This window comes from Poecilia reticulata, chromosome 18 (assembly GCF_904066995.2).
Source record: "Poecilia reticulata chromosome 18, P_reticulata-male-v2, whole genome shotgun sequence".
Taxonomy (NCBI): domain Eukaryota; kingdom Metazoa; phylum Chordata; class Actinopteri; order Cyprinodontiformes; family Poeciliidae; genus Poecilia; species Poecilia reticulata.
Window position 1 is genome coordinate 13,672,693 of NC_088847.1, and position 23,608 is coordinate 13,696,300.

At 40.6% G+C, this 23,608-nt stretch overlaps 3 protein-coding genes across 5 annotated transcripts; 1 reads left to right on the forward strand and 2 right to left on the reverse strand.

The window, feature by feature from the left end:
* Positions 1-588: 588 nt before the first annotated feature.
* Positions 589-10,878, forward strand: trip6 (thyroid hormone receptor interactor 6). 3 transcript variants are annotated; one of them, XM_017310577.2, is made up of 11 exons: positions 589-705; positions 1,169-1,210; positions 3,290-3,507; positions 4,660-4,757; positions 5,644-5,757; positions 5,846-6,418; positions 7,085-7,181; positions 7,304-7,473; positions 7,559-7,737; positions 7,812-7,932; positions 8,293-10,878. In XM_017310577.2, exons 3-11 carry the CDS (start codon positions 3,306-3,308, stop codon positions 8,422-8,424), a joined length of 1,686 nt encoding a protein of 561 aa, XP_017166066.1. In that variant the 5' UTR covers positions 589-705; positions 1,169-1,210; positions 3,290-3,305; the 3' UTR covers positions 8,425-10,878. The 3 variants fall into 3 exon arrangements, with proteins under 3 accessions (XP_017166066.1, XP_008433653.1, XP_081455568.1); XM_008435431.2 differs by having other exon boundaries at positions 7,088-7,181; XM_081599442.1 differs by lacking the exon at positions 1,169-1,210 and having other exon boundaries at positions 634-705.
* Positions 10,879-11,020: 142 nt separating this feature from the next.
* Positions 11,021-13,223, reverse strand: sst5 (somatostatin 5). The gene is made up of 2 exons (XM_081599443.1): positions 12,792-13,223; positions 11,021-11,376 (listed from the first exon to the last, which is right to left on the reverse strand). Exons 1-2 carry the CDS (start codon positions 12,918-12,920, stop codon positions 11,176-11,178), a joined length of 330 nt encoding a protein of 109 aa, XP_081455569.1. The 5' UTR covers positions 12,921-13,223; the 3' UTR covers positions 11,021-11,175.
* A 2,885-nt stretch (positions 13,224-16,108) lies between these two features.
* On the reverse strand, positions 16,109-23,533 carry LOC103480540 (interferon-induced very large GTPase 1-like). The gene is made up of 4 exons (XM_008435520.2): positions 22,080-23,533; positions 21,936-21,993; positions 21,799-21,839; positions 16,109-21,705 (listed from the first exon to the last, which is right to left on the reverse strand). The coding sequence occupies exons 2-4, from the start codon at positions 21,943-21,945 to the stop codon at positions 16,873-16,875; spliced, it is 4,884 nt and encodes a 1,627-aa protein (XP_008433742.2). The 5' UTR covers positions 21,946-21,993; positions 22,080-23,533; the 3' UTR covers positions 16,109-16,872.
* Positions 23,534-23,608: the final 75 nt, after the last annotated feature.

Below are 23,608 nucleotides of genomic sequence, written 5' to 3' on the forward strand. Positions count from 1 at the left end.
TACTTAATACTAACGCTGGCCATGTACAAATCATCTTATGTCCTTCCAAACAATATTCATAAGTTGTTTGAAATTAGAGAAACAAATAATGAGCTCATGTCTGAAAAAGTAAAGTACTTTTGCTCTATATCACCATATTAAATTCTCTCAAATTGCCTAGCGCCTACCTTTTATACTTTTCTAACCTATCCAATGTCACACAGCGTTATTTTGTATTTATGTATTTTGTTTCATGTTGTAATTTAATCTATTCTGTCATATACTTTCATAGTTAATGTATGATATCACATCATATCCTATTGTAATCTAATGTATAATTTTGCATTCTGCCATAAATCACTTCATAAATTTGTCTATCATGTTTTATCATATGTCGTTAGTCTAATAGCATAATTGCTCAAGTCCTAATTTTTAAAATGAGACTTAGACAATTATGCTATAAGACTAACGATATTACATTTGAACCTAAAATGCGTAGTAATGCACTCTGTCATATATCTAATAATAACTTTAGGTAATATGTTATATTCTGTCATATCTTATCACATTGTAACGTCGTGTAAATGCTGTATGATAACGTATCGTCTAACTGTGTGCTTTTATTTTGAAACGCATCTGTCGTCAGCTACGTCACTCAGTGGAACGCAGTCAGTAGCTGCTGCTGCTGCCGCCGCCGCTGCTAAAGGCCTTCGGATCCCTGACAAAGTAGGTTAACAACGCTTCAGCAAACACTGAGGATTTTTCGGATAACTTTCACTAACCTGTGGAGGTTTAAATGGCCGCGTTTGTGTGGCTGGTTTCGGGGCAGTGGGTGTCGGTTGCCGCATTGTTTCCTCTTCGGTCGTGTTGAAAGTTAGCCTGGGGGCAAGGCACAAGCTCCGCTCGACTTCATAACACGGTGGGAAACTAGTCAACGGAGCTGTTATTAAAGTTAATTATCTCTGCTTTTCCTTCATTGTGGGTTAAATGATGTCATCGGCGGTAAGTTTTTCAGTAATGAGAGGCATGTAAAGATTCAGGATGGGATTTAAAGTGAAGGTTGTTCAGTTTCTGCTAAAGTCAGACCGTTAATTCAGTTTGGATAGAAAGTGCTCCCTGTCACCGCTAATGTTTGCTAATGTTTTCCTTTGGCTTGGTTTATCCATTTGATTTTGTTCTGTTCGTGTAGATGAGACCAAGAGAAAGAGGACTGTAGAGTTGCGATAAAAAGGTAGGACAAGCTTTGCTTTTATATATTAAAAACAATCCCACATAAAATTCCATTTGTTTTGTTTATGATGTATATCTTTACACTTGTAAAAAAAATTTTTTGTGAGTTTAATGTTCTTGTTTTTATAGGCACATAAAAATATAAAATCCAATCTAAACAAATGTTTGCTTTCAAATTAAAAGAGCCATTTTATTATAGAAGCATTAAAAAGTTTAATAAAACAAAAAAATAGTAATTTATATTTGAGACTAACAATTTGGACCGTATTTATTATATATATGTATATATATACATATATATATATATATATATATATTTTTTTTTTTTTTTTTTACTTTTCTCGTGCTGCTTAAGCGCCAGCAATAGATGTGATTTTTTTTTTTTTAAATATACTGGTTATTGTTTTTGTTGCTTGTCTAACTTTTTCTTTTGACCTCTAGTCCTAACCAAAATAAAATCTGAATGCGTAAACTCTGCAATGCCGGTCGCATATAAACAACAACTGGCTGTGAGGCGCCGGGGATGAAATTGCAGGGATTAATTTTCCTCGGATTTGGGAGTCTGCTCTCGTTCAGATTCAGACAGGCAATAAATAATAATAAAAGAAAAAAATGAAAAAAACAGTGGGTTTGGTGGAACCCCCTCCTTCCACACGGACATAGGTTGATGAATGCTGACCCTGCAGGGTTTAAATGCCGACACAACAGCCACGCAGACAGGACGTCTAAAGCAACAAAGAAAGTACATTTTGTTATTTGGAGCTATCATTTTAATCCTCTTAGCCACATGGTTGGTGACGCGATCCACATGCAATCAGTGTGAGTGGGTTGTTGTCTCCACGCCGACTTTGCGTCTGTTTAATTTCGCTTGTGTTTGAATCTGGATAAATTAGACAGTTTTTACAGACCACAAAATAATTAATTAGTTTCTTGTTTAGATGCGATTTTTCTCAGTGGTTTTCACTTCAACCACTAAACTAGGAGTCTATAATTACATTTCTATCCGTCTTTTTGTTCCTCTTTCCACTTCTCCACCTGTGTCTCCATCCATCTGCCCATTTTTCTATCTGTTCACCTGTCTATTTGGCTCTGCATGTGCTCTTTCTTTTTCATCCTTCTGTCTGTTGGGAAAAACTGCGTTCATTTAAACCTGGAAAAGTGTATAATTTTGACCTGAATCTCTGCAGAAACTTCAATCTGAGCACCAGCGTACTTACACGGACATAGACGGGTGGCGCTATGCATGTGCGACTGTGGATCAGTAACCCATCAGAACCAAGGAAGCTGCAAACTGAGATAAACGTCTCTTTGACTTTCCTCAAAGCAAGCGGTTAAACTCTGCGGGCACGGAAACACGGGACGAGTGTCTCTTTCACACTGTTCGGGCCTCAAGAAGAGCTGCTCACAGTAGACGCCTCTGTTCCCCACTCGTTTTAATTTAGTTTATATATAAACTGGGATTAGAAGAACTCATGATCAGTAAAGTTTGTTGTCCCTCAAGTCTGATTTGATCGATTCTGCCTGATGACGTTTTATGCGTGCTCGTTGTTTCTGAATTGGGCGTCGTCTTGCACAATCGTCATATCCTGAAAGCTCTCAGGTGCAGCTCGGCTTTCAGCTGTCGGCTTTCGGGGTCGGTGTTTATCCCACATGACGCATTGTTCGGAGCCAGGTGTTCGCACGGACACAGATAAATATCATTATGGAGCGTTTCCTGTCTCGATTCGTCTCGACTTCAGTTGGAAATGCACAACACTTGTGTGTAAACACCCAAACACAATAAGTATTGTGGATTAGCACCTGCCGGCGTTCCTGTGCGTTTGTATGATTTTTTTTTGTTGTTGTTGTTTGTGGCTTGAGGTGCGCACAAAAGCATTAAACTCGTTCCTCTTTTCCTCCTCTTCTTTTCAAAGTCCATTGTTCAGCCTGCAAGCCTCCTGTTACCATAGGAAACAAACTCTGGAGCATCCTGCGGTTTCCATTGGTTACCAGTTACATAAACACATACAGAAAGCAGAGCAGTTTTAAATAAAAATAAATAAAAATTAAAGCGAGAAAAACGAAATGCGTGGTCTTTCAGATCCCAGGTTCCTGCCATGTCCGGTCCCACCTGGCTGCCGCCGAGGACTCTGGACAGCCCAGAGCGATCCGTCCCCCAGATGTCCCACTCTGCAGGACCACCCATCTACCAAACCGTCAACAAGAAGGGCGTGGCCGACTTCAGGCCCAAATACGCTCCCTACGACCAGAACGGCGGAGCGGGGATGACCAGCAGGTACATGGCGACTGGACCCACAGGTGAGAACGATGCAGTTTACAAAATAACAAGAGATTTCTGATGCACCGAAAGCGGAGAACAATATTAGCATTTCAACCCTTTACCTCCTGTCCTGAAGGTTGAGTTTATTCATCCACCCTCTGTTGTAGTTTATGCAAATTCTGTATTGAAAGACTTTCTTCTGGAAAGAAAAAAAAACAAAGTCTGTAAAATTGTTGTGAAGTTTCCCTTGAAATCTTCCACATTTTCTCACAAATCATGTGACAAACCAACATAAAGCAGTGTAACTGTGAAGTTAGAGGAAAATTACGCTTTTAAACATTTCATACCAAAAGAAATGCTGCGTGTTTGTATTCAAACCTCCCAAACGTTTCTCTGACGTTACGGCTGCAGAGTTCGACCCGACCAGTTTTTCAGGTCTGCAGATTTAAATGTTTGGCCGTTCTTCTTCGGAAAACAGTTCAAGGTCGGAGAGCGTCTGTCGACACTGGTTTTTAAGCCTCGTTGTAGATTCCCAGTTTGACTTAGACTTTGACTAGACCGTTCTAGGAGTTTCTAAGAAACGCCTAGACGTGCTCCTGGCAGCGATGTGACTAACGCCGACTTTGCTTAGCAATCATTGGGAGTGATGACAAAGAGGAAGTTTTTAACAAAAAATGTCATCGGGGCCGATGAGTAAAGGAAACTGCTCTCGGGGAATTCTTTATCTCCTGCAAATGTTTTCACAGTTGAACAATAAAAATCCATTCTCTGCGTTAAACCGATGGACGTCTTGGTTTGAGTCACAGATCCTTTTTCCTTTGTGTAGAAATCGCTTTCTGGGAAAAATAAAAAAAATACCGCAGCGGAGGACGAGGCTTCAGTTATTTTAGTTTTCACAGCTCTGCTTCTCAAAACTAAATTACTCATTCGTATCTCAGTGTTTCTCAAGGAAACCTGAATATAAGCTGTCAGTGATGCTTTTTTTCTCTTCTTTAACATTTAAATAACTGCAAATTGTTGCATGAACTTTTTATTTTGAACTCCGAACTTTTAACGTAAAAGTCGGCTTGCTCTGAAATGCATTTTTCAGCGGAAAGAGCTCATTCAAGTGGAAATTAAACTACTGATTTAAGTGTTTGTGAGAGTATACAGACCTGATTATATCAGTTTTATTGTGGCGCTGTCTCCAGGTGGGCCCGTTCACTCCACTGATCACTATTACTCCCCCCCTCACGGCCCCAAAGACGACCGAGGCTGGAGCGCTCACATGGACGGCTACAACATGATGGTGGGTGTGAAGTTTCTGCTCGACAGCTACGGGTGTTGTCACATTTGTTTGACCCCTGGTGAAGGAAAAAACATCCAGCCTTCAATTTTGGTTTAATTTTGTGTCTATTTCTCCTCCAAAGACCCTGAAAGCCTTGTTAGAATGTATGGCATGGTGATTTCTTCAAAATACCAAAACGTTTTAAATGAGAAAATTGAATAAATGCTCTGAAATCTGAATATCGATTGGTCTTTCCAGGAAAAAAAACAATAAAAAAAAATTGGCCAAAATTAACAATGTTCTTCATGCCCATATCAGTCTTTAGACATGAATCATTCATAAAACCTGTTGATTTTGTTGCGCGGTGCCATTAACTTTCACGCAAATTCATTCATCAAAAATAGTAATTAAATGTTTTTTCCATTCTGATGATGTACTCCCAATTACATTTTTCCCCTTTTTCAGTTTGAGATTATTATACGGAAGTAAAATATAAATTTATTTGAATTGTGCTTTAACACGTCTTTACAGTGAGAGCCAGTCATTTCCACATCTAAAAATCACCTTAATGAAGAATATCATCACAACATTTAATGTTTCAAAGAAATTTATAGACTTACAAGAAATAATTTCTTCATTTTAACTTTTTTTTTATTTGAATAAAACAAAAATGTCTATTTGACAGCTGAAGGGAAATAATTTACCATTAAACAAGTAAAGAAGTTAAGGTCACAAGTTGTAAATTTAGTTGTTTTTGTGAATATCGAGAAGTTTCAGGAAGTGACTCTGGCGTCCGAGTCTGTTTTCAACATTCCCTGAAGAATCAAACATATTGAATCAAAAATATCGAAATTATCACTGTGAATTTATGAACTAAAATGTCATCGATTGTTTCGGTTTCGTTCAGCACCGTGGCTCTGAAAAACCCGGCAACTACCACTCCAAGATTGACGCCGACATCGACTCCCTCACCAGTATGCTGGCCGATCTGGACAGCCACCCGCAGGACGCCGGCAACCAGGTACTGAAACGGCCAACATCGAATCTCTGCAATAAGAGAGTTTTTCTCATTTTGCCTGAACCTAACCGTGACGTGTGCCTCCTCTCAGCTCTACGACAACGTGCCTTACAACAAATACATCTCAGGGGATCACTACAAGTCTGCGCACCAGAGCGCAGCCCCCGCTCCGGGTCGGCCGTTTGCGGGCTACGGCTCTCACCCACAGAGCGCGTACCACCCGGGCCCTCCGTATCCCGGCGAGCACGCGGCCCCCCAGTACTCCCACCAGCAGGACTTCTACTCCACCTCCACCCCGAAGCCGTACCCGCAGCCCGTCCCGGCCTCCTACACCACCGCCTCCACCCCCACGGGGCCCAGGTTCAGCGTGCAGGTCAAGACGGCGCAGCCCGTCACCTACTCGCAGACGGGGCGGCAGGCAGAGCAGGCCTACACCCCGCCGCCTCCCCGGCAGCACGCGTCGCCGCGGCCCCAGACCCAGACGGGTCAGCAGGGCTGGTACCCGCCGCACCCGGCCTCGCAGGTCCAGGAGCTGCACTCTGAGGGGGTGTACAAGGGCAGCAGCAACCCGGGGTCCGGAGGAAGGGGCAACCAGGTTCCTCTGTCGAAGAGAGGGATGGAGAAGACCCAGACGGCGCAGACGCCTTCCTATCAGTCCAGCAAGGTAAACGCATCGACACGCTTTGGTCTCAGCCTGCGGAGTCGTCCAGTTCCTTACTGGATAACTCTAGAGATGACGCTCCAGATATTTATTTACTGTAGGGTGATGCTGCCCAGGTTTGAAGAAGCCAAGTGATGTAGTTTTTTAACCTAATCTGATTTAAGTTTGTCCATATGTGCCCAAAAAGGATGTGAAATAGCCCTTTCCTTTGCTTATAAATCAAAAGTAATTAAAGTGTTGATCTGTTTATGGATTTGTGAAGTTTTAGATAAATGTTTTGGCACTAAAAAGTTCTTTAAAGTTGAGAGTTTTCCAGCAAAATCTATGAATTCTGTCCCTTTGAGTTCTGTTCTGTGGATAATGATATAAGAAGGATTTTACTAAAAATCAAAACTATAATGGACAACCTTGACCATCCTCTTCATCCTTGCCATTGAAAAACAGAGTTCTTTCAGTCAGAGGCTTCTTTATATTTGCAGCTACAGGAGAGCTTCCCTGCCGACAGACTCCGCCATCTACAATAACGCTTTGAATTAATTAATGGCTTCTAACATTTAACTTTCCTTTGTTTTTTAATTGAATAGAATTTTGAGGTTGGAAAAGTGAATGAAAAGCAAAGTAGGAACCTTTTGGTGTTTTGAGTTTTGTTCCGTTTCCTCTTTTCTCCAGCAGGGGGCAGCACCGTCGAGGCCTGAGGAGGAGCTGGACCGGATCACCAAGAAGCTGGTTTACGATATGAACCACCCGCCTGCAGAGGACTATTTCGGTGTGACACATTTAGTTTTATAAAAGCAGAAAATGTCATTTTCTTTTTAGTGTTTTTTTTAAAATTATTATTATTATTTTGTCGCTTTTGTTAAAGCTCTAAGTCGCTGGTTTTGCTCTCAGGTCGCTGCGCTCGCTGCGGGGACAACGTGGTGGGTGACGGCAGCGGCTGCATCGCCATGGAGCAGGTGTTCCACGTGGAGTGCTTCACGTGCATCACCTGCCACGCCCGGCTGCGGGGCCAGCCGTTCTACGCCCTGGACAAGAAGAGCTACTGTGAGAAATGTTACATCGTAAGTGAGGGGAACCAGACACGAGCCGACCAGGTTTGTTACGTTTTAGCTGCTTCTAATCCTTCCGTCCGGCTTTTGTTTAAAGAGCACGTTGGAGCGCTGCTCTAAATGCTCGAAGCCCATCCTGGACCGGATCCTGCGGGCCATGGGGAAGGCCTACCACCCTCGCTGCTTCACCTGCGTGGTCTGCAGCTGCTGCCTGGACGGCGTGCCGTTCACCGTGGACGCCACGTCTCAGATACACTGCATAGACGACTTCCACAGGTACGCTGACGCCACTCAGACCGTCGCCGCCTAGCTTTGCCGTTCTGACGTTTCGACGCGCGTCTCTCTGACAGGAAGTACGCCCCTCGCTGCTCTGTTTGCGGCGAGCCCATCATGCCCGAACCGGGCCAGGAGGAGACAGTCAGGATCGTAGCTCTGGACCGCAGCTTCCACGTTCACTGCTACGTTTGTGAGGTGAGCCACATATATGCGTTTGTGCGAATCGTTCTTTGTTTCAGGAGGGAATTATAATGCGATAAATGAAACGGTTCTCAAAAACACCCATTTTAAATTAAGAAAAGCAACCAAATGTATGCTGGAAATTTGAGTTTTATCTAAGCATTAATGGGGCGGATGAATTTGTGTAATTTCAGCCTGGTGTGGATTAGAGAAAATACAAAAAATTCTATCTCGTGAATCAGTTTCTTGTGTTTAAAACCAACAATAGGAGTCGGAGTGTATCATTAAAAGACCCAAAATTGATTGGACGTTTATGCCGACTAATGATTTAAGTTAATGTTGACTTGAAGTGACTTGAATGCCCGTGTCCCTCAGGAATGCGGCCTCCTGCTGTCGTCCGAAGGCGAAGGTCGAGGCTGCTACCCGCTGGATGGGCACATCCTGTGTAAGAGCTGCAGCGCCCGACGCATCCAGGACCTGTCAGCCAAAATCTCCACCGACTGCTAACGGAGCTCCGAACGTTTTCGGCCTCCTCCTCGTCTTTGACGCACCCAGACCCAGTCGGTGCGTTGAGAGCGGCACAAACGCGTCGCCGCGACGTTCAGACATCGTTATTGTTTCCCCCACCCGTCTCCTTTGTTGTTACCGACAGTCGGTATTGCAGTGAAATCTCACCGTTTTTGTCGCTCTTGGTTTTTGTCGCTCGTTGATCATGTTTAGCTCAGATTAGTACGACGGTGGCCTGACCTGCAGGCAGCTTGGGCTCCACTCTCCTTGTTTTTTTCCCATTTCGGTACAAATTATATCTCAGTTTTAGCATATTATCATCTCATGGGACTCGCACAAATTATGATAATCAGAAAAAAAAAAACTACATTTTTGTAAAACAAAAAAAACACAATCAAAGTACTGAAATGCCTCACAGTTTAAAAGCACAGAGTACAACGTAATACTGTGACTGTACATATCGCACTGGTTTGGTTTGTAGCCTTTAGAGCAGTGAATTTTTTTTTTTGCTGTGAAGTAATTAACCTCATAGTACGAGAAATATAGACGAGACGAATGTGCAGTTTAAAAGCAACCAGTTTTCACTCCGTAAGCTTCTGTAGAACCCTAAAACGCTCCGGGTCGGATTGTTTGCCCTCGCAGGATGGCGTCATTTAGCTCCTAAAGTGATCTTGAATGTTTTAAGGAAAGACACCAAGTTTTTTTTGTTTTTGTGTGTGTGTGTGTGTGTGTGTGTGTGTGTTTGACGTTGTTTTGCTGATGCTTTTTGCCTGTTACGTTAGAAATGGAGGTGCAATGACAAATGCTTCTGTCTTCCAAAGGAAGCAGGGCGAAGGTCACTTCTCTAAAGCCTCACGAGTTCAACGATGTGCCATTAAGAGCAAAAACCAGCTCGTCTAAAACTATTTCTACAGAAATGTTAAAATTAGACCCATTTTATAGGGGTTGAAGTGCGTTTCTTTTTTTTTTTTTTTTTTTTAGGATTGATATAAAAGTTAATCAAGAACTTATTTCTCCCTCAAAAAGACTTTATTCCAGGACTAAATGCTGGTGAGGTTGTGTTTATCCTTGCACTACTTGGCAGCGACAGTATTAATTGTGCTTTGCACCGCTCCGAGCCGGCCTTTACGGGGAAAAAAAAAAAGTGGAATCTGCTTTTTAAATGGTGTAGAAAACATGGCAGCTCCAGTCTGGGCGTGGGCCGGCATGAGACTCTCAGTAGGATAACCGAGGTTTCATTTCAAAATGTAGAACACAAAATACACTCCAGAATGGCAAAACGTCATCCTAATTCTCCCAGAATCATATAGCATATTAATTATTACAGTTATAATGACTACAACTGTAATTATCTGTAATGGATTCCGTAGTAATTTTTAACTTAACCGGCTTATTGTTCAGAATATTATCGCCTTTTTGTCACTCTGCTGTTTAGAGTGACACTGGTAGCAGAAATAGTCAGGCTATCTGCACATGTAGCCTGCAATCAGCTACCTTTATGGTAATAAAAGTCTGTGTTGCCCTGGTTTACACAGCATAACTGATTGCTTAGATATATATAAATATAAATAATTGGAATTATTTCCTTGAAACCAAATTTGCCTTTCACGTAAGCAAAGGGAAGTACAGCAGCCATCTTCAGCAACAGGTGGGGGAGGGGCAGCACTGATTTACACTCTGGTTCATCCGACCAGAGAAAACTCCCAACTTCTCATTAATTTAACTATTTTCTTGTTTTGATGCCGTAACTTTGCAAAGAAAAGAAAAAATTGTCCCATGCCTGATATGGACTCTTGTTTGTTTGGTTTTTTTTTTCCATTTTTCTGAAGCTAATTATCTGAATTTTGTGAATGATAAATTGCTCCAAAATCTAATTTTGATTTATGCACATTGACGTTTTAGACCCTCTTATGGAGAAACTCTGGAACGCTCCCACAGCTTTACAATTATTGCAGGTCACATAATGGATCTTCTGTACAATTTTGGGGATTCTGAGAAAAACACAAATCATTAAAAAAAAAAAAATGTTTTTGTACTGAGACGCTAAAATATGTTTAAAACTTAAGAAATGGAAAATGTGTAGCATCCCTGTTTTCCGTCCTCTTTTTTTTTTGTTTGTTTTTTTTGTATGTGTTTAAACCTAAAGGGCTACAGATTTGAAAGCCTTACCTCAAGGATTTCATCTCAGCGTTGTATCGTAATGATCCTGCTTGGTTGACTGTGAATTTAGCTAAAACGGTTCGGATATTTCACCTGTTACTTGACCTCGTGAAATATTTCTACTGCAGTTTCATCACTAAGGTAAAACGTTTCATCGTTGCTCAGACGACTTTTTAAGGTCCTGAATCATTTGTGTGTTTTTTTAAGATGTTGTGAACCGATCCTGCAAGTGTCAGATTTACTCTTGGGGCCGTTTCTTGGGGGGGGCTGAATAAACATGTTGAATAATGAAAAGCAAGTATCTTATTGAATGTGCAGAAAAGGGTGGATATTCACCTTGATGCATGTTATTTGTGCACGAGTTGCTTTGTATTGAGACACTTCTATGCATTTATGTTCCTTTCCTGGCTCAGAGTAACTATGTTGTTACCTGATGTAGTAAATTAAGGATCAAAAGTTATCTTTAATTTCAGAAGAGTTTAAACATCTTGAATTATACATTTCAGGTGACAAATGTACACTCGTAACTTTGCAGTGACTTGTTTTAAAAACGTAACTATTCCAGGTTTTGAGGTCCTAATGCGTCTCGTGCTAACATGAGGTGAAAGTCTTCCAGAAGAAGTTTCGGCAGCCTGCTTTGCGCTCTCGGTGGGTGAAGCGGATGTGTCGTCTCATCAGCCTCTGCCGGCCTCCGAGCTCGTCCTCCTCCTCCTCCTCCTGCTCGCGGATCATCTCTTCTCTGGACGCCATCAGTTCAGACATGAATCTCAGAAAGAGCAAGCCGGTTAGATCCTGAAGGAGAACAGAACCAGGAACCTGGAGTTTATGACACTATTAGTTCCCCCTTCCTGTCTGATTACGTAGAAAACCCTCAACCTAATTTATGTTGGCTACTTTTTGGGTTGTTTTGTGCACTTAAATGACTGTTTCCATAGCTCCACTCTGTGAGAATAAATAACAACCCTAATACATAAATGATTTACTGAAAATGGTAGCATTGGGCTGTAATTAAGCCCTGAGAGAAGTCAGCCACATTAATTTAAATGTATAATGTGTCATAGAAAAGTCCTTTAGGATTAAAAAAAAAGTCTGCTTACTAAACTCTGGCATAAAAATGCAACATATTAATATTTTCCACTGAAAATAAAACTACTTTTAAAACTACTTCAGCCTGAAAGATTCACTTAAAAACTCTCGCACACTGATGTCCAACAAATGTCGCTATACCCTTCAAGAAAAAAGTTCGAGTTAGCGGTCCTGTTCGAATGGGGGAAAGTGGCGCCATCTGGCGGACAAACCTAGACATTGACAGCCGTTCGTCCAAAAAGGCTTTTTTTTTTTTCTAGAGTATTGGTGTCACTTGGAATAAAAAGGTAGAGGAACTGTTTGTTTCTTTATTGTGTTGATATTTTTGCTATAGCTTTCTCGTTTTAAAATTAAGGGTGAAATAAGTATAGCAAAAAGAAAGTAAAAGATGTGGAAATGGCAGCAACAGTAACGTCAAAATAACATGTTGACCTGCGACGGACATGCCTTGTGCAAATAATGTAGAACATTTGTACTTTACAGAATAACATTTAATGTCAAAGATGCTCTTTTTCTTAGCGCATAAACATCCTGAGCCAAACTAAATGTTCCAGTATTCCCACCTTGTTCCACTTTATTTTCAATATTTTAGCTTTAAGCACAAAGCAGAATCAAATTTTTTCTTATTGACTTTAATTTGCAACGGAAAAGAAAACGTAATCCACCAACCCATCCCAAAAACACATATAGTATGCTTTATAAGCGAATAAGAAATGTAGGACAGAAATATTATTTTTTCTATAGATTCAGGGAAACGAGCAGCTATTGAGGAAAAATTAAGTATGCAGATGCAAAACCAAAAAAACAATAAGAGACTGAATAGTAATGGGAAATTTACAACATAGGAAAACACTCGGATTTAAAGAAACATGCAGCTTATTGGGAGAATTTCACCAAATAATTTATGTGTCTATGGTAAATGTTCCAACTTTTATGTTGTCTAGACACTTGAGGCTAATTTTAAAAATAAATTTTAAAAAAAGTCAAATCAAAGCTATTTTTATCCAACACAGTCAAAACAATTTTCAAATAGAATTTTAATTTTAAAAAACGACTAAATATCCGTAGCATCTTCCAAGTGTCGATCTAATCAGAACAGATCTATTGGTTATCGAACTCACCTTATCGCCGATCAGTTCTGCTTGCAGGGTTTCCGTGAGTTCGTCCATTTGTGGAGCAGAGCTGACGTGGAGCGCCAGCATGGAGGAGCACAAAGCCACAACAAGCACCTTCATCTGAGAGCGAAGCATCTTCACAAACCCTCAACCTGTCCCAAATCTGGCAAACTCCAACAAGTCAAGCGGTGTATGACCGATGGTTGCTGTGCAGATGTGATAAATAGAGTCCTTCATCTTCAAATCTCCCTCATCCTCAAGCCAACGGAGGGATGTGATTGGTGGAGGAGATGACCGGTTGTCATCTGACTGTGACAAAAAAAAAAAAAAGCATCTCAAAATACTCACAAACATTGACTGCGCGTGATTTAAACACACACTCAAAACATTTTTACATTTCGTCTAAACTTTAACGTGATTATGTTAATGATGTTTGTCATAATTAGGAGCCGCGGGAGCTTCAGGGTCCCGTCAGCTGCCCGCTGCGCGCTGCTGCTCTTGACCCGATGTGACTCAAATGTTACCGGGTGGAGATGGCTGACTCGCCCACCGATCGTGTTATCACTTTGAATCACAGGAAGATGAAATTTAAGAGATTCAACGCCTAAATGTCCCGCTGCAAGCACACAACTTGTATTTAGAAATTAAATAAGAAGCTTGTGGGAAGTGGAGAAACTCAAGGCAGATGCATAGGAGCCCTGTGGTTTTTTATTTTTGAGCTTTGGCAGATTTTTTAAAGATGGGAACGTCTTCACCTGTTGCAACTATCCTGAAGGATCTACAGGGAAAAAATGTTTTATAACAAAGGTAGCCAAAAATTATGTTTAGTGATATAATATCACATGGATTTGCGAGTGATTTTAGTTTTATTCTGGTGTATCCTGGGAACAGGTGTCACACTTAAATGGTCCGGAGCACCAAGTAACTTTTAATATCAAAGATAACCTGAGTAAATAAAAAAATAAGACAATTTCATTAATTATAACTGAATTTGTGATGAACTAACCAAAGAAAAGAATTATCATCTAAAGATGAATAGAGGGAAAAACATTTTATTATTATTTTTTTTCAGGTATTCTGACTTTAATCCTTTAAATAATGGGGAGAAAAAAATCCAGTCTGGGATTTTTCTGTTCTCAGTTTTAGTTTTTCCAGATTTTTAGACTTTGAAAACATTTAAATGAAATTCAATGCTCTTCAAGAGTGCATAGGAACTTTATTTTCAGAAGCGGACTCACTTGGATATTTGTCAAATTTCTACTCTGTGGTTATGCTTCTTAAATAAAAGCCTATTTTTGATTAACTCTTTAGTGACAGCAAATGCGGTGGATGTCGAACAATAATGCAGATGAAAATTGCAAATGGCTTAAAAAAAAGGTTACACATTTTTCTAAGAAGGCAAAAAGTCTTAAATCAGGAATAAATGAACTATTGATTGTTTTTTAGAGAAATCTAATGTGAACATTTCTCCTCAACAGCAGTCTTTTGAAACACTCTTTAATTAGATGATGACCTTTTCAGCAGGTTTTCCTCCTTCCTCTCAACAGGACTCACTGATTAACCTGATTACTCAGTTTTTAAGCGAAACAAGTCTTGACTTAAGGTAACATTTTCCAGGCAGGCATCCAGCTGAGCAGCTCTGAACAAAGGAGGAGTAAAGATCAGGTCACAAAGTCTGTCCTGCCAAAGTGTTTGTGAAAACTGAGTTTTATTTAAGTTAATAATACAATGATTATTGAATGAATTAGCATCATTCATGTTGATGATGAGTCAAAATCCTGAACAAGTGGAACTTTATGAAGAAATGCCTTCCTGTGCTTAGTTCAGTCCTGTTTGATCGTGATTATGTGATCACACACTTCCTTTTTTCTTTCCTCATTCCTTTCTTCCTTCCTCTTTTCTCCAAAACGCAGATGTAGTCCCGCTCAGACCGCTAGGTGTCGCTGTATCGCCGTGTTTTCACCTCTAAAGTCATTTTTCTCAACAAACACCTCTTAACAGTTTATCTTCAGCTTTATAAAACATTTTTATCAGAAACAATATATATATATATATATTACACTTTTTGACCAGCTGCCACAGAGCGACAGCGGAAGCTAATGTGCTAATTAGCTTATCAGAAGATTTGGAAAATGGCGGCAGCTGAACACTGACAGCTTAAACCGGACTTGTTCCGAATAACAGAGCCATGAAGATGACTTTTATTCATATTCTGTGTGGGTAGGTTTCAGAATAAAAGAGTTGAAGCTGTTCAACTACAGGTTCTGATGTTTCTGAAAGTGTTTATTTCAGTCTGTCAGTGCTGCTGGCCTTATCTCTAGGTATTAACTTCAGATGCACCGTTTAATTAACGCTAGTAGGTGGCTACTTTAAATTGAATACACGAAACCCATAAACAGATTACATTTTAAAGCAACAGACAAATTAATTAGATTATAGCTATACACAAATGACTAGACACAATTTTCACCTTTATATCCTTCATTCTGTAGGTCATTGTCGAAATATCTAAAGATAAATTCAAATATATTTCATGACTCTCCTGTCTCTGGCAGTGTGTCAGCCTGAAGGACGGATGGTAGCGATAGTGGACCCTCACTGTCCCGCCTGTCCAGCCCAACAGAACCACTCTGCTGGACCCAGGCAGGCTGCGGTCCGACAGACGGTGTCAGAGCTCTCTTCGTATTCAGCTTTGAGTCCTGTGGAACGACTGTCACTGTGAGATTAACGTTCAATATATTGATTTATCTTTTGCCTCTCTGATCTGATCTCCTCATATCTCAGAAGGTCGTGGGAAATGTTTTGGTTTATGAAAACCAGATCAGCTACTTTCAGTAGCTGATCTGGTTCAGTAGCTTTCAGTAGCTTTCAGCCGTGGGAACAGTACAGTGAGTACAGGTGAAATCGTTTGACTGAAAGGAATCTGTTATACTGGTGCTGGTCAAATTTCACCACAAGAAAGACGACACCATCCTGTCCTCCCACCTTTATTCAGCATCGTTCACTTGAACCCATTTCTGAACCTTTCAACCATTGGAGTCCAATGGAGACGTAGTGAAGCTGTTAACATAAGTGTTCATGGGAAACTAATAAAAATATTTACTGGTCCTCCTCTCTTAAATCTGCATATTTATCTAAGTTTCCATGTTCAACTAAGTGAATTTGGAAGAAAATCTTTCTATAATAAATTCAGATTAGAAAAGGAAATCAGAATTTAAAAAAGCATGAACAAAATGGTGCAAAAATACAAAAGAGTAACCTCGGGTAACTGATGTTTCACTATTTAATTATTAAAAGAAAAACAAAATGAGAGGCAGCAGACGGAAGCCAGATGTTTATTAGCAAGTAGAAACTGATTTCTGAACATAAGTTGATTTACAGCATTGGCATTTCTGAAGCACGTTATTAAAGTACTTGTTCCAGAGGGTTTTGTATACTTTTAGCAAGTGGTATTAATAAGCAACAAACAAATACTTGTTAGAAAACTTTTGATTTAAAAAAAAAAACCATTACTTCCCAAGTACCTCACAATATTCCACAACATTACATCCAAAAGAAAATGTTAGAGTTAATTCAAAGTACAGGTTACCATCAGTTACTACTGGTCCTTCTGTGAGTTTCAGAAACGCATTCAACTAAAAATAAAAATCAAACAAAAGGTTGTCGTATAAATGCAGTTTTGATGTTGATCAGGTATTGTGATGAGACGCAATGAATAAAATAAAGAGATTTTTGCACATTACATAAATTGTATTAGACTACAGCAAATAAATCTATACTGAGCACTGAACTAAATGATGTAAAATGTAAGTTAATAGCAGAAAAACAGCAAATTTATACAACAAAACTTCCACCCTTCAGAGTCGAATATAAAATTATTAAGAGGCGGTTTAAAAAGAAAATCTAAATTCTTATTGTGTTGCGTTTTTGCAACACAGTTTGCTACTTAACATGAAAAAAAACATACATAGATAGTATTAATTTTTTCTTTATTTTTAAATTTACTGTCTGAGTTGGTGTAGCTATATAAAGAACTAAATCAGGTAGATTCTGATTTAGTTATTTGCAGAGTTGTAGGGGAGTTTTTTCACTGACACATTTCATCCAGACTTTTTATGGCTTCCTCTTTTCTGATTTCTTTCCAGTTTTCAGGAATCTTACCTAAACCCTCAAATTTTAACCCGTAGTATTTTTCCAGATTATTTCTAAATCTGCACACAACCCATTTCCAGTACGGCAGTTTAGACTCATCAGGGGTAATTCTCCACGTCGCAAACTCTGGACCAGCCTTTCTGTACTCCTTATAGGGAAAGGCTCTCTCTGATTCTCGGTTGGGATGGAAAGTGCGATTGCTTGAAACATCTGATGTGCAGAAGTTTATGTACATTTCTCTGGTGTTTGCATGAAACATGCCACTGAGCGAACAGGATCGATGGAAAGGCACGCTGTGGTCGTCAGGGCTGTGGCCTTCAAGCGTGTTGGTGCACACAGCAGAGCAGAACGGACACTTGACCCAGCAACACCTACACAGTTGATCAATGAGGATTTGTTCAGGCGTTTCCCTTGATTTTTTCATGTCATGCACCGAGAAGCTACTAATTTGCTCTTTCACTGATTTGAGTTTTTCATCCGTTTCTTTGCTGAGAAAGTCAAAATCATGTATGTCGCTGAAGTCCTTAAAAGAGGCACTATCAAATTTTAGCTGATCTTTCAGCAGAAGGGATAATTCACTCAGCCACGCGTTTATACCGCCTCGCTGGATTTGAACTTTCTCTGTTGCAGTACGTAGAGCTTGGCTCACAACTGAGCAAATGTCTTCCACATTTTGGTGGAGTATTACTTCTGCCTTATTATGACCCGTGTAAATGTATCTCTGGACTTCTGCTTTAATGAAAGCCTCTACTTGCTCTCTGGGGTTTTGGATGTAGACGATGAACTCCTCAAACTTCTCTCTCTCTGCGAGTGACCTCAGCACGTGTTTCTCCAAGTTCAGCCTGTTTCCACTGAAGGCTGGGACGTTACACTTCATGTCTCGAGCGAGGGCCAAGGCGGTCTTTGTATAACCAGCTTTAGCAATCGATGGTCTCAGTTTCTCACAGATCAGTTCGCCAAGCACTACAACGGAGGAACTTCCTTTGCAGTAGATTTGGAAAATGTTGTAATAATGCATTTTCCTGCTTTCCAGATAGCAAAGTGCATCGTTGTCCAGTTTGAATTTCTGCTGGGACTCCAGCAGCCAACTCTTTACTAAATCAAACACATAGAGAACAAGATCTACTGTAAATTTCTTTACAAAAGCATACTTTAACTCTGATTCCAACATTGCCACATTTTCTTTGATGAAATGGACCATTTCGTGCAAATAGGTTGATTGGTAGCCTCTTGTTGCTACGGGTTTCTTTTTGATTGTATCAACCGACTCTTTTGCAACAATGTCAATAATTTGTTTGATTTGTATTTGATCAACAGAAGGTGCTTTGGGTGTTTTGAAGTATTGTTTTAAGACTGCTTTCCAAACGTTCTTGACGTTAGTAGATTTCGTTTGTTTATTGGTTACATTGCTTTCCGTCTCATCACTTCGAGGTTTTCCACTCGTCTCATTGACATCTTTCTTCTTGAGAATGTTTACATAATCCAGATATTTACCAGTCTTTGATATATCTGTATATGTGCCGCTTTCTTTGCATTCTTTGATAAGTTTTTCCTCCATGCCAATCTCTTTAAGGATAACAAACAGATCATTGTCCAACTCTATGTCCTCCAAGGGTTTTGTATTTTTTGTTAATTCATTAACCCAGATTTTCCAGTCAGTGTTGAACGCCTGTTGAAGCTCTGCTTCCTCTTTGGACTTGTTCTTGAAGTTTTGAGCAATGTCTTTGCTCTTCTGGAGGAGCTTGTTCTCAAACTCTGTCTTCATATCGTCCATCATTTTCCGAGCGCTCTTTTGTCGAATCATTCCATCCAGTTTTCTTTTAACTGTTCCCACTTGTTCGTCGTGAAACTCTTTGAGTTTGCTCTCAAACCGGCCTCTCCACTGGACCAATGTTTCTTTGTTATTTTCTTCCTCAAAGTATCTTATCATCGCTTCTTTGATTTCTTCATATGCTTTGCTAGTTTCTGTACTAACAGTACTTGACTCAAGCTTGTTGAGGTCTCCATTTTCTATTCTGTTGTATAGCTGGTTTTCAATGGTCAACAGGTTGTCCCTGATGGCCCAGGTCCAGTTTCCATACTCCGCCTCCAGTTTTCTGTACTCTGCAATTTCTTGTGTGTTTTTAAAACTGAAAACAAAGTTTTCATTCAGGAGTGCGTCCCACAGGTCCTGAATATGTACCTTGAGGTGTGAAAGACTGATCCCATTGGACGTTGAGGCTTTAGAGAGGATATGTGCCTTCAGTTCTTGGATGCTCTCACTGTAACCTGGGTTTGGAGGAGCCATCGGTGGGCTTCCTTCCCATAGCTGAGCAAAATATTTCACATCCGTCTCTATATTGAACGTAATGACATCACCGAAGCAGTTTGAATTGCAGTCCTCTTCTTTGGCTGCTAGTTGGGTCATTTGGTCCAGTTTTTCTTGCAGGCGCCTCCTACCATCCATGTTTTTCTCTGCTGCAGCGACATCTGTAACATTCTGGTGAACAAACACACAACTTGGACTGAGTCTAATCTTCTTCATCCTCATGGAAGCTTGAACAACTATCTGCAGAATATCTTGCATCTCAGCTGGATTTTCACCAAAGATGTTGATTAAAGTCATATTTCCCACACCTACAACAAACGTTGCCAGTTCATTGTCATGTTGAAGAGTAGTACTTTCCAGTTCCAGAGCCCTCAGTCCTTCAGTGTCCACCACTAATAAATAATCAAACTTAATGTCCTTCTTGACCTCCTCTGATATCTTGACCAGCTGCATGAAGGCACCTTTGGTGCACCTCCCAGCACTCACTGCAAACTGGAGTCCAAACATTGAATTCATCAATGTTGATTTTCCGCTGCTCTGCAAGCCCAGAACTGACAACACAAACACTCTCAGGTCGCCCAGTTTCCTGATGACTTGATCAAAAACACTGGAGATCCACCTCAAAGGAACATGGCCAGCATCCCCATCCAGCAGCTCCAGAGGATGACCTGAGATCAGCAGATCTGCTGCCAGTTCGGGATAGCCACACCAATCACCAGGTTTACTGTCTCCATGTTTTGTTTTATGGGCCTCATAGATCTGTCCCATTTCCCTGAAAATGTGCTCCAAGCCAAATGTTGCAGACTGAAGTTTTTTTGATAATAGTTCAAGCTCAGTTTCCATCTTTTCTAAATTTTTTGATTTGTCGTGACTGTTCCTCAAAGCCATAACCTCAGACCATTTGCTGTCGTAGCTTTGAAGGATTGAAGAAATACAATCTGCGGAGAGGGCATCTGTTAGGATCTGAGTCCATTTCAGGAAATATTCTTTGTCTTTTGGTGGTAGTATGAAGAGGTTCTCCGTGAACAACCTCATCAATTCACTGCAAGAAGTGTCACACTGTTGTCCTCTAATTCGAGTCAGTTCTCTTTCCTTTTTGGATTTGTCATTTTCGATGTTTCCTGTGAGACGATGGAGTTCCTTATTTGTTTTGCACCACTTCAGCCACAGATGGCCTTGGTAAGAAAGAAAGTAATCCTTAATGCTTGAAACATCTCTATTCTGAAACAAATTAGTTATCTTCACAGCAGCCGATTTTCCATTTTGGCACGCATTGTTGCTTTCATCCAATTTGATTTCTGAGTTCTCCGAAATGGTTTCAAGCTGGAAGGTTGTTTTTAAAATTGAAGGATCCTCTGAAGACAAAAGTGCTTGAATGATTCTTTTAAGTTCAACAGAAACATCTGCCTGATTTTTTGCTTTGAGTCCCATTTTGTATTTTCCCTTCCTACCCTCCACAGCACCATCGTCATCAACAAGGAGACAAATCAGAGGCTTTTTGGACTTCCACAGAGCTGATATAATTTTCCTACTCCCATCATCTTTTTGGAGATTTGGGACCATCACAACATTGACTGATGACTTTTCCATCAGTATGTCACGCTGTTTTTCAATCATCACAGCATCACCATGAAGGTTACAGAAAGCAATGCAGTTATTGAAGGCATCACCGGGTTTTCCAGCCGGGCAGTACCAGGTAATTTCAGCAACTCCATCTAGTAAAAGTCGGGATTTGGTGCTCCCAGGACAGTGTCTGTGGAAGAATGTGCTGTGGCGGTCATTGATCAAGGAGTTCATCAGCTGGGACTTGGACACCGATAGTGCTCCCAGGCGGAAAAAAGATACCAAGGGTGTTTCAGCTTTGCAGATTGGAATATTCTTCATGGTGGCTTGTGAATCCCCCTTGGTTACCTTCCATGTTTTAGTTATTTGTCTGAATGCCCATAGAGGACATTCAATCTCAGCTGTAAATGGGTCAGGAACCAGTAAAGGTAAGGCATACTGACACTGGGAAAGCTTAGTAATCATGATCTGTCTGAGGACGTTGTCTGAGGAGTGAAATACTGCCATCTGAACATCCATTGGATGCACATGAGTCTGACTTGGCTGATTTGTGCCAACACTAGCACTCAGAAAGGACTCCATGTCACTTTCATCAGAATCATTGCCATCAGAGTCAAGAACAGGCTTTGAACAAGTGACGTCAAGACAATTACTGTCTTGTTCAACAGGAATGTATCTGGTTCGGTAATCTAACATTATCAACCTGTGAAGAAAAGAATATGCTAAATCTTTCTCAGATGTGTCTTGGTGCAGTTTTAAAGGTGGACCAACTTGAAGAAATTTTCCTGGGGACATCTTCCTTGGATATTCATCTTGAAGCTGCAGTCTGGTTAGCAATATCTGAGTCTCTCTTTGGTGTTTGCTGTTCTGGACGATTTTGTCCAAATCTTTCTGTGACTGTTGAGAAACAATTTACACACAGACCAATTGGCCGATTATTGATATCTGTCATTTGTGGACCACTAATTTAAACAATAACCACAGTCCTACCTTTTCACCATTTTGTCCTGAACTCTTGGCTGAGGTTCCTACTAAAAAAACAAAAACAAAACAAAAGATAAAACTACAGCAGAGCTAGTTTAGGTTTTATTGATTTTATGAAGGTTTTCATGTGTTTAAAAGTGCACCTGTCTTCATGGCTGCATTCTCATTATGGTTCTCTTCTGACAGTTCAATAGCTGGACCCTGTTGAGAAAACAAATATCTTTAAATATATGTATATATTTAGCTAATAAATTACACCCAATAGCAAATAAACAGCTTATATTTACCTCTCTTTCAGCTTCACTCTTCTGCTCCTCATCTTCTTTGAGGTAAAAACAGCCAGTTAGTAGAGATCTATAGTTCAATGTTCTGTAAATTGTTATATGGGAGCTCTTGATATTAAAATATCTAAATATTTCTCATCAAGGTGACTGCTACCTCGCAAGCACTAACCTGTTGCTGTTAGCGTAGCTTTGACCTGATGAATTCGTTATAGAAGCTGCTTCAACTACTCTTAAATAATTTACTGGCTGAATTTTTGGTTTCCAGTATGAATGAGAAATGGTAACAAAGTGACAGACAACAAACAATGTGCAAACACTGCAAGTTGTTCAGATGCTGAAAGTGGCAGGAAGCATCTACGTAGCAACCAATGGCTGGATGTTTAATGGTATTGAGCAACATCCCAATCACTGAGGAAACCCGAAAGTTGGAAGAGAAGGGAGGGTGAAGAAACGTGTAACACGTGTGAATGCTAGGAGCCAAAACCATGAAGCTTCTCGCTATAATGAATGGATGGATTGATAAAAATTAGCAATTCACTAGCAAGATAGAAGTTTAAAGATTTATTGAAGAAGGAATGAGGGGATGAGTGGATGCAAGGATGAAGGGACAAAGGGATAAAAGGTTTGAGTTTAGAGATTTAAAAAAGAAGGCATGATGCACAGTGGCGCAGTTGGTAGAGCTGTTGCCTTGCAGCAAGAAGGTCCTGGGTTTGATTCCCAGGGTCTTTCAGCATGGAGTTTACATGTTCTCCCTGTGCATGGTGAGTTCTCTCCGGGTACTCCGGCTTCCTCCCACATGTCCAAAAACATGAGGTGTGGTCAGGTTAATTGGTCTCTCTAAATTCTCCTTAGGTTTGTGTTTGTGTGTATATGATAGTTTCTGTGATGGACTGGTGACCTGTCCAGGGTGAACCCTGCCTCTCATCTGTTGACCTCTGGAGATAGGAAGATATCTCAATGGGATAAGGGTGTAAGAAAATGGATGGATGGACGAAGGGATGAAATTAGATGAATGCATATCATTAGAGGTGTGGTCTGGACGTGACCCTGCTTCTTAACTTAACATATTAACTTAATTTCACTAGCATGGACCACGACACGAAGATATAAGTTTAAAGATTTAAAAAAAGAAGGCATGATGCACAGTGGCGCAGTTGGTAGAGCTGTTGCCTTGCAGCAAGAAGGTCCTGGGTTTGATTCCCAGGGTCTTTCTGCATGGAGTTTGCATATTTTCCCTATGCAGGTGTGGGTTCTCTCCGGGTGCTCCAGTTTCCTCCCACAGCCCAAAAACATGACTGTCAGGTTAATTGGCCTCTCTAAATTCTCCCTAGGTGTGAGTGTGTGTGTGTGCATGGTTGTTTGTCCTGTCTGGCTCTGTGTTGCCCTGTGACAGACTGGTGACCCGTCCAGGGTGAACCCTGCCTCTCATTTGTTGACTATTGGAGATAGGAGCCCCTTACAGGGCTCAGATCTCAATGGATAAGGGCTGGAAGTAGTTTTAAATTCTTGGGGGTACTATGACAAAAGTATAT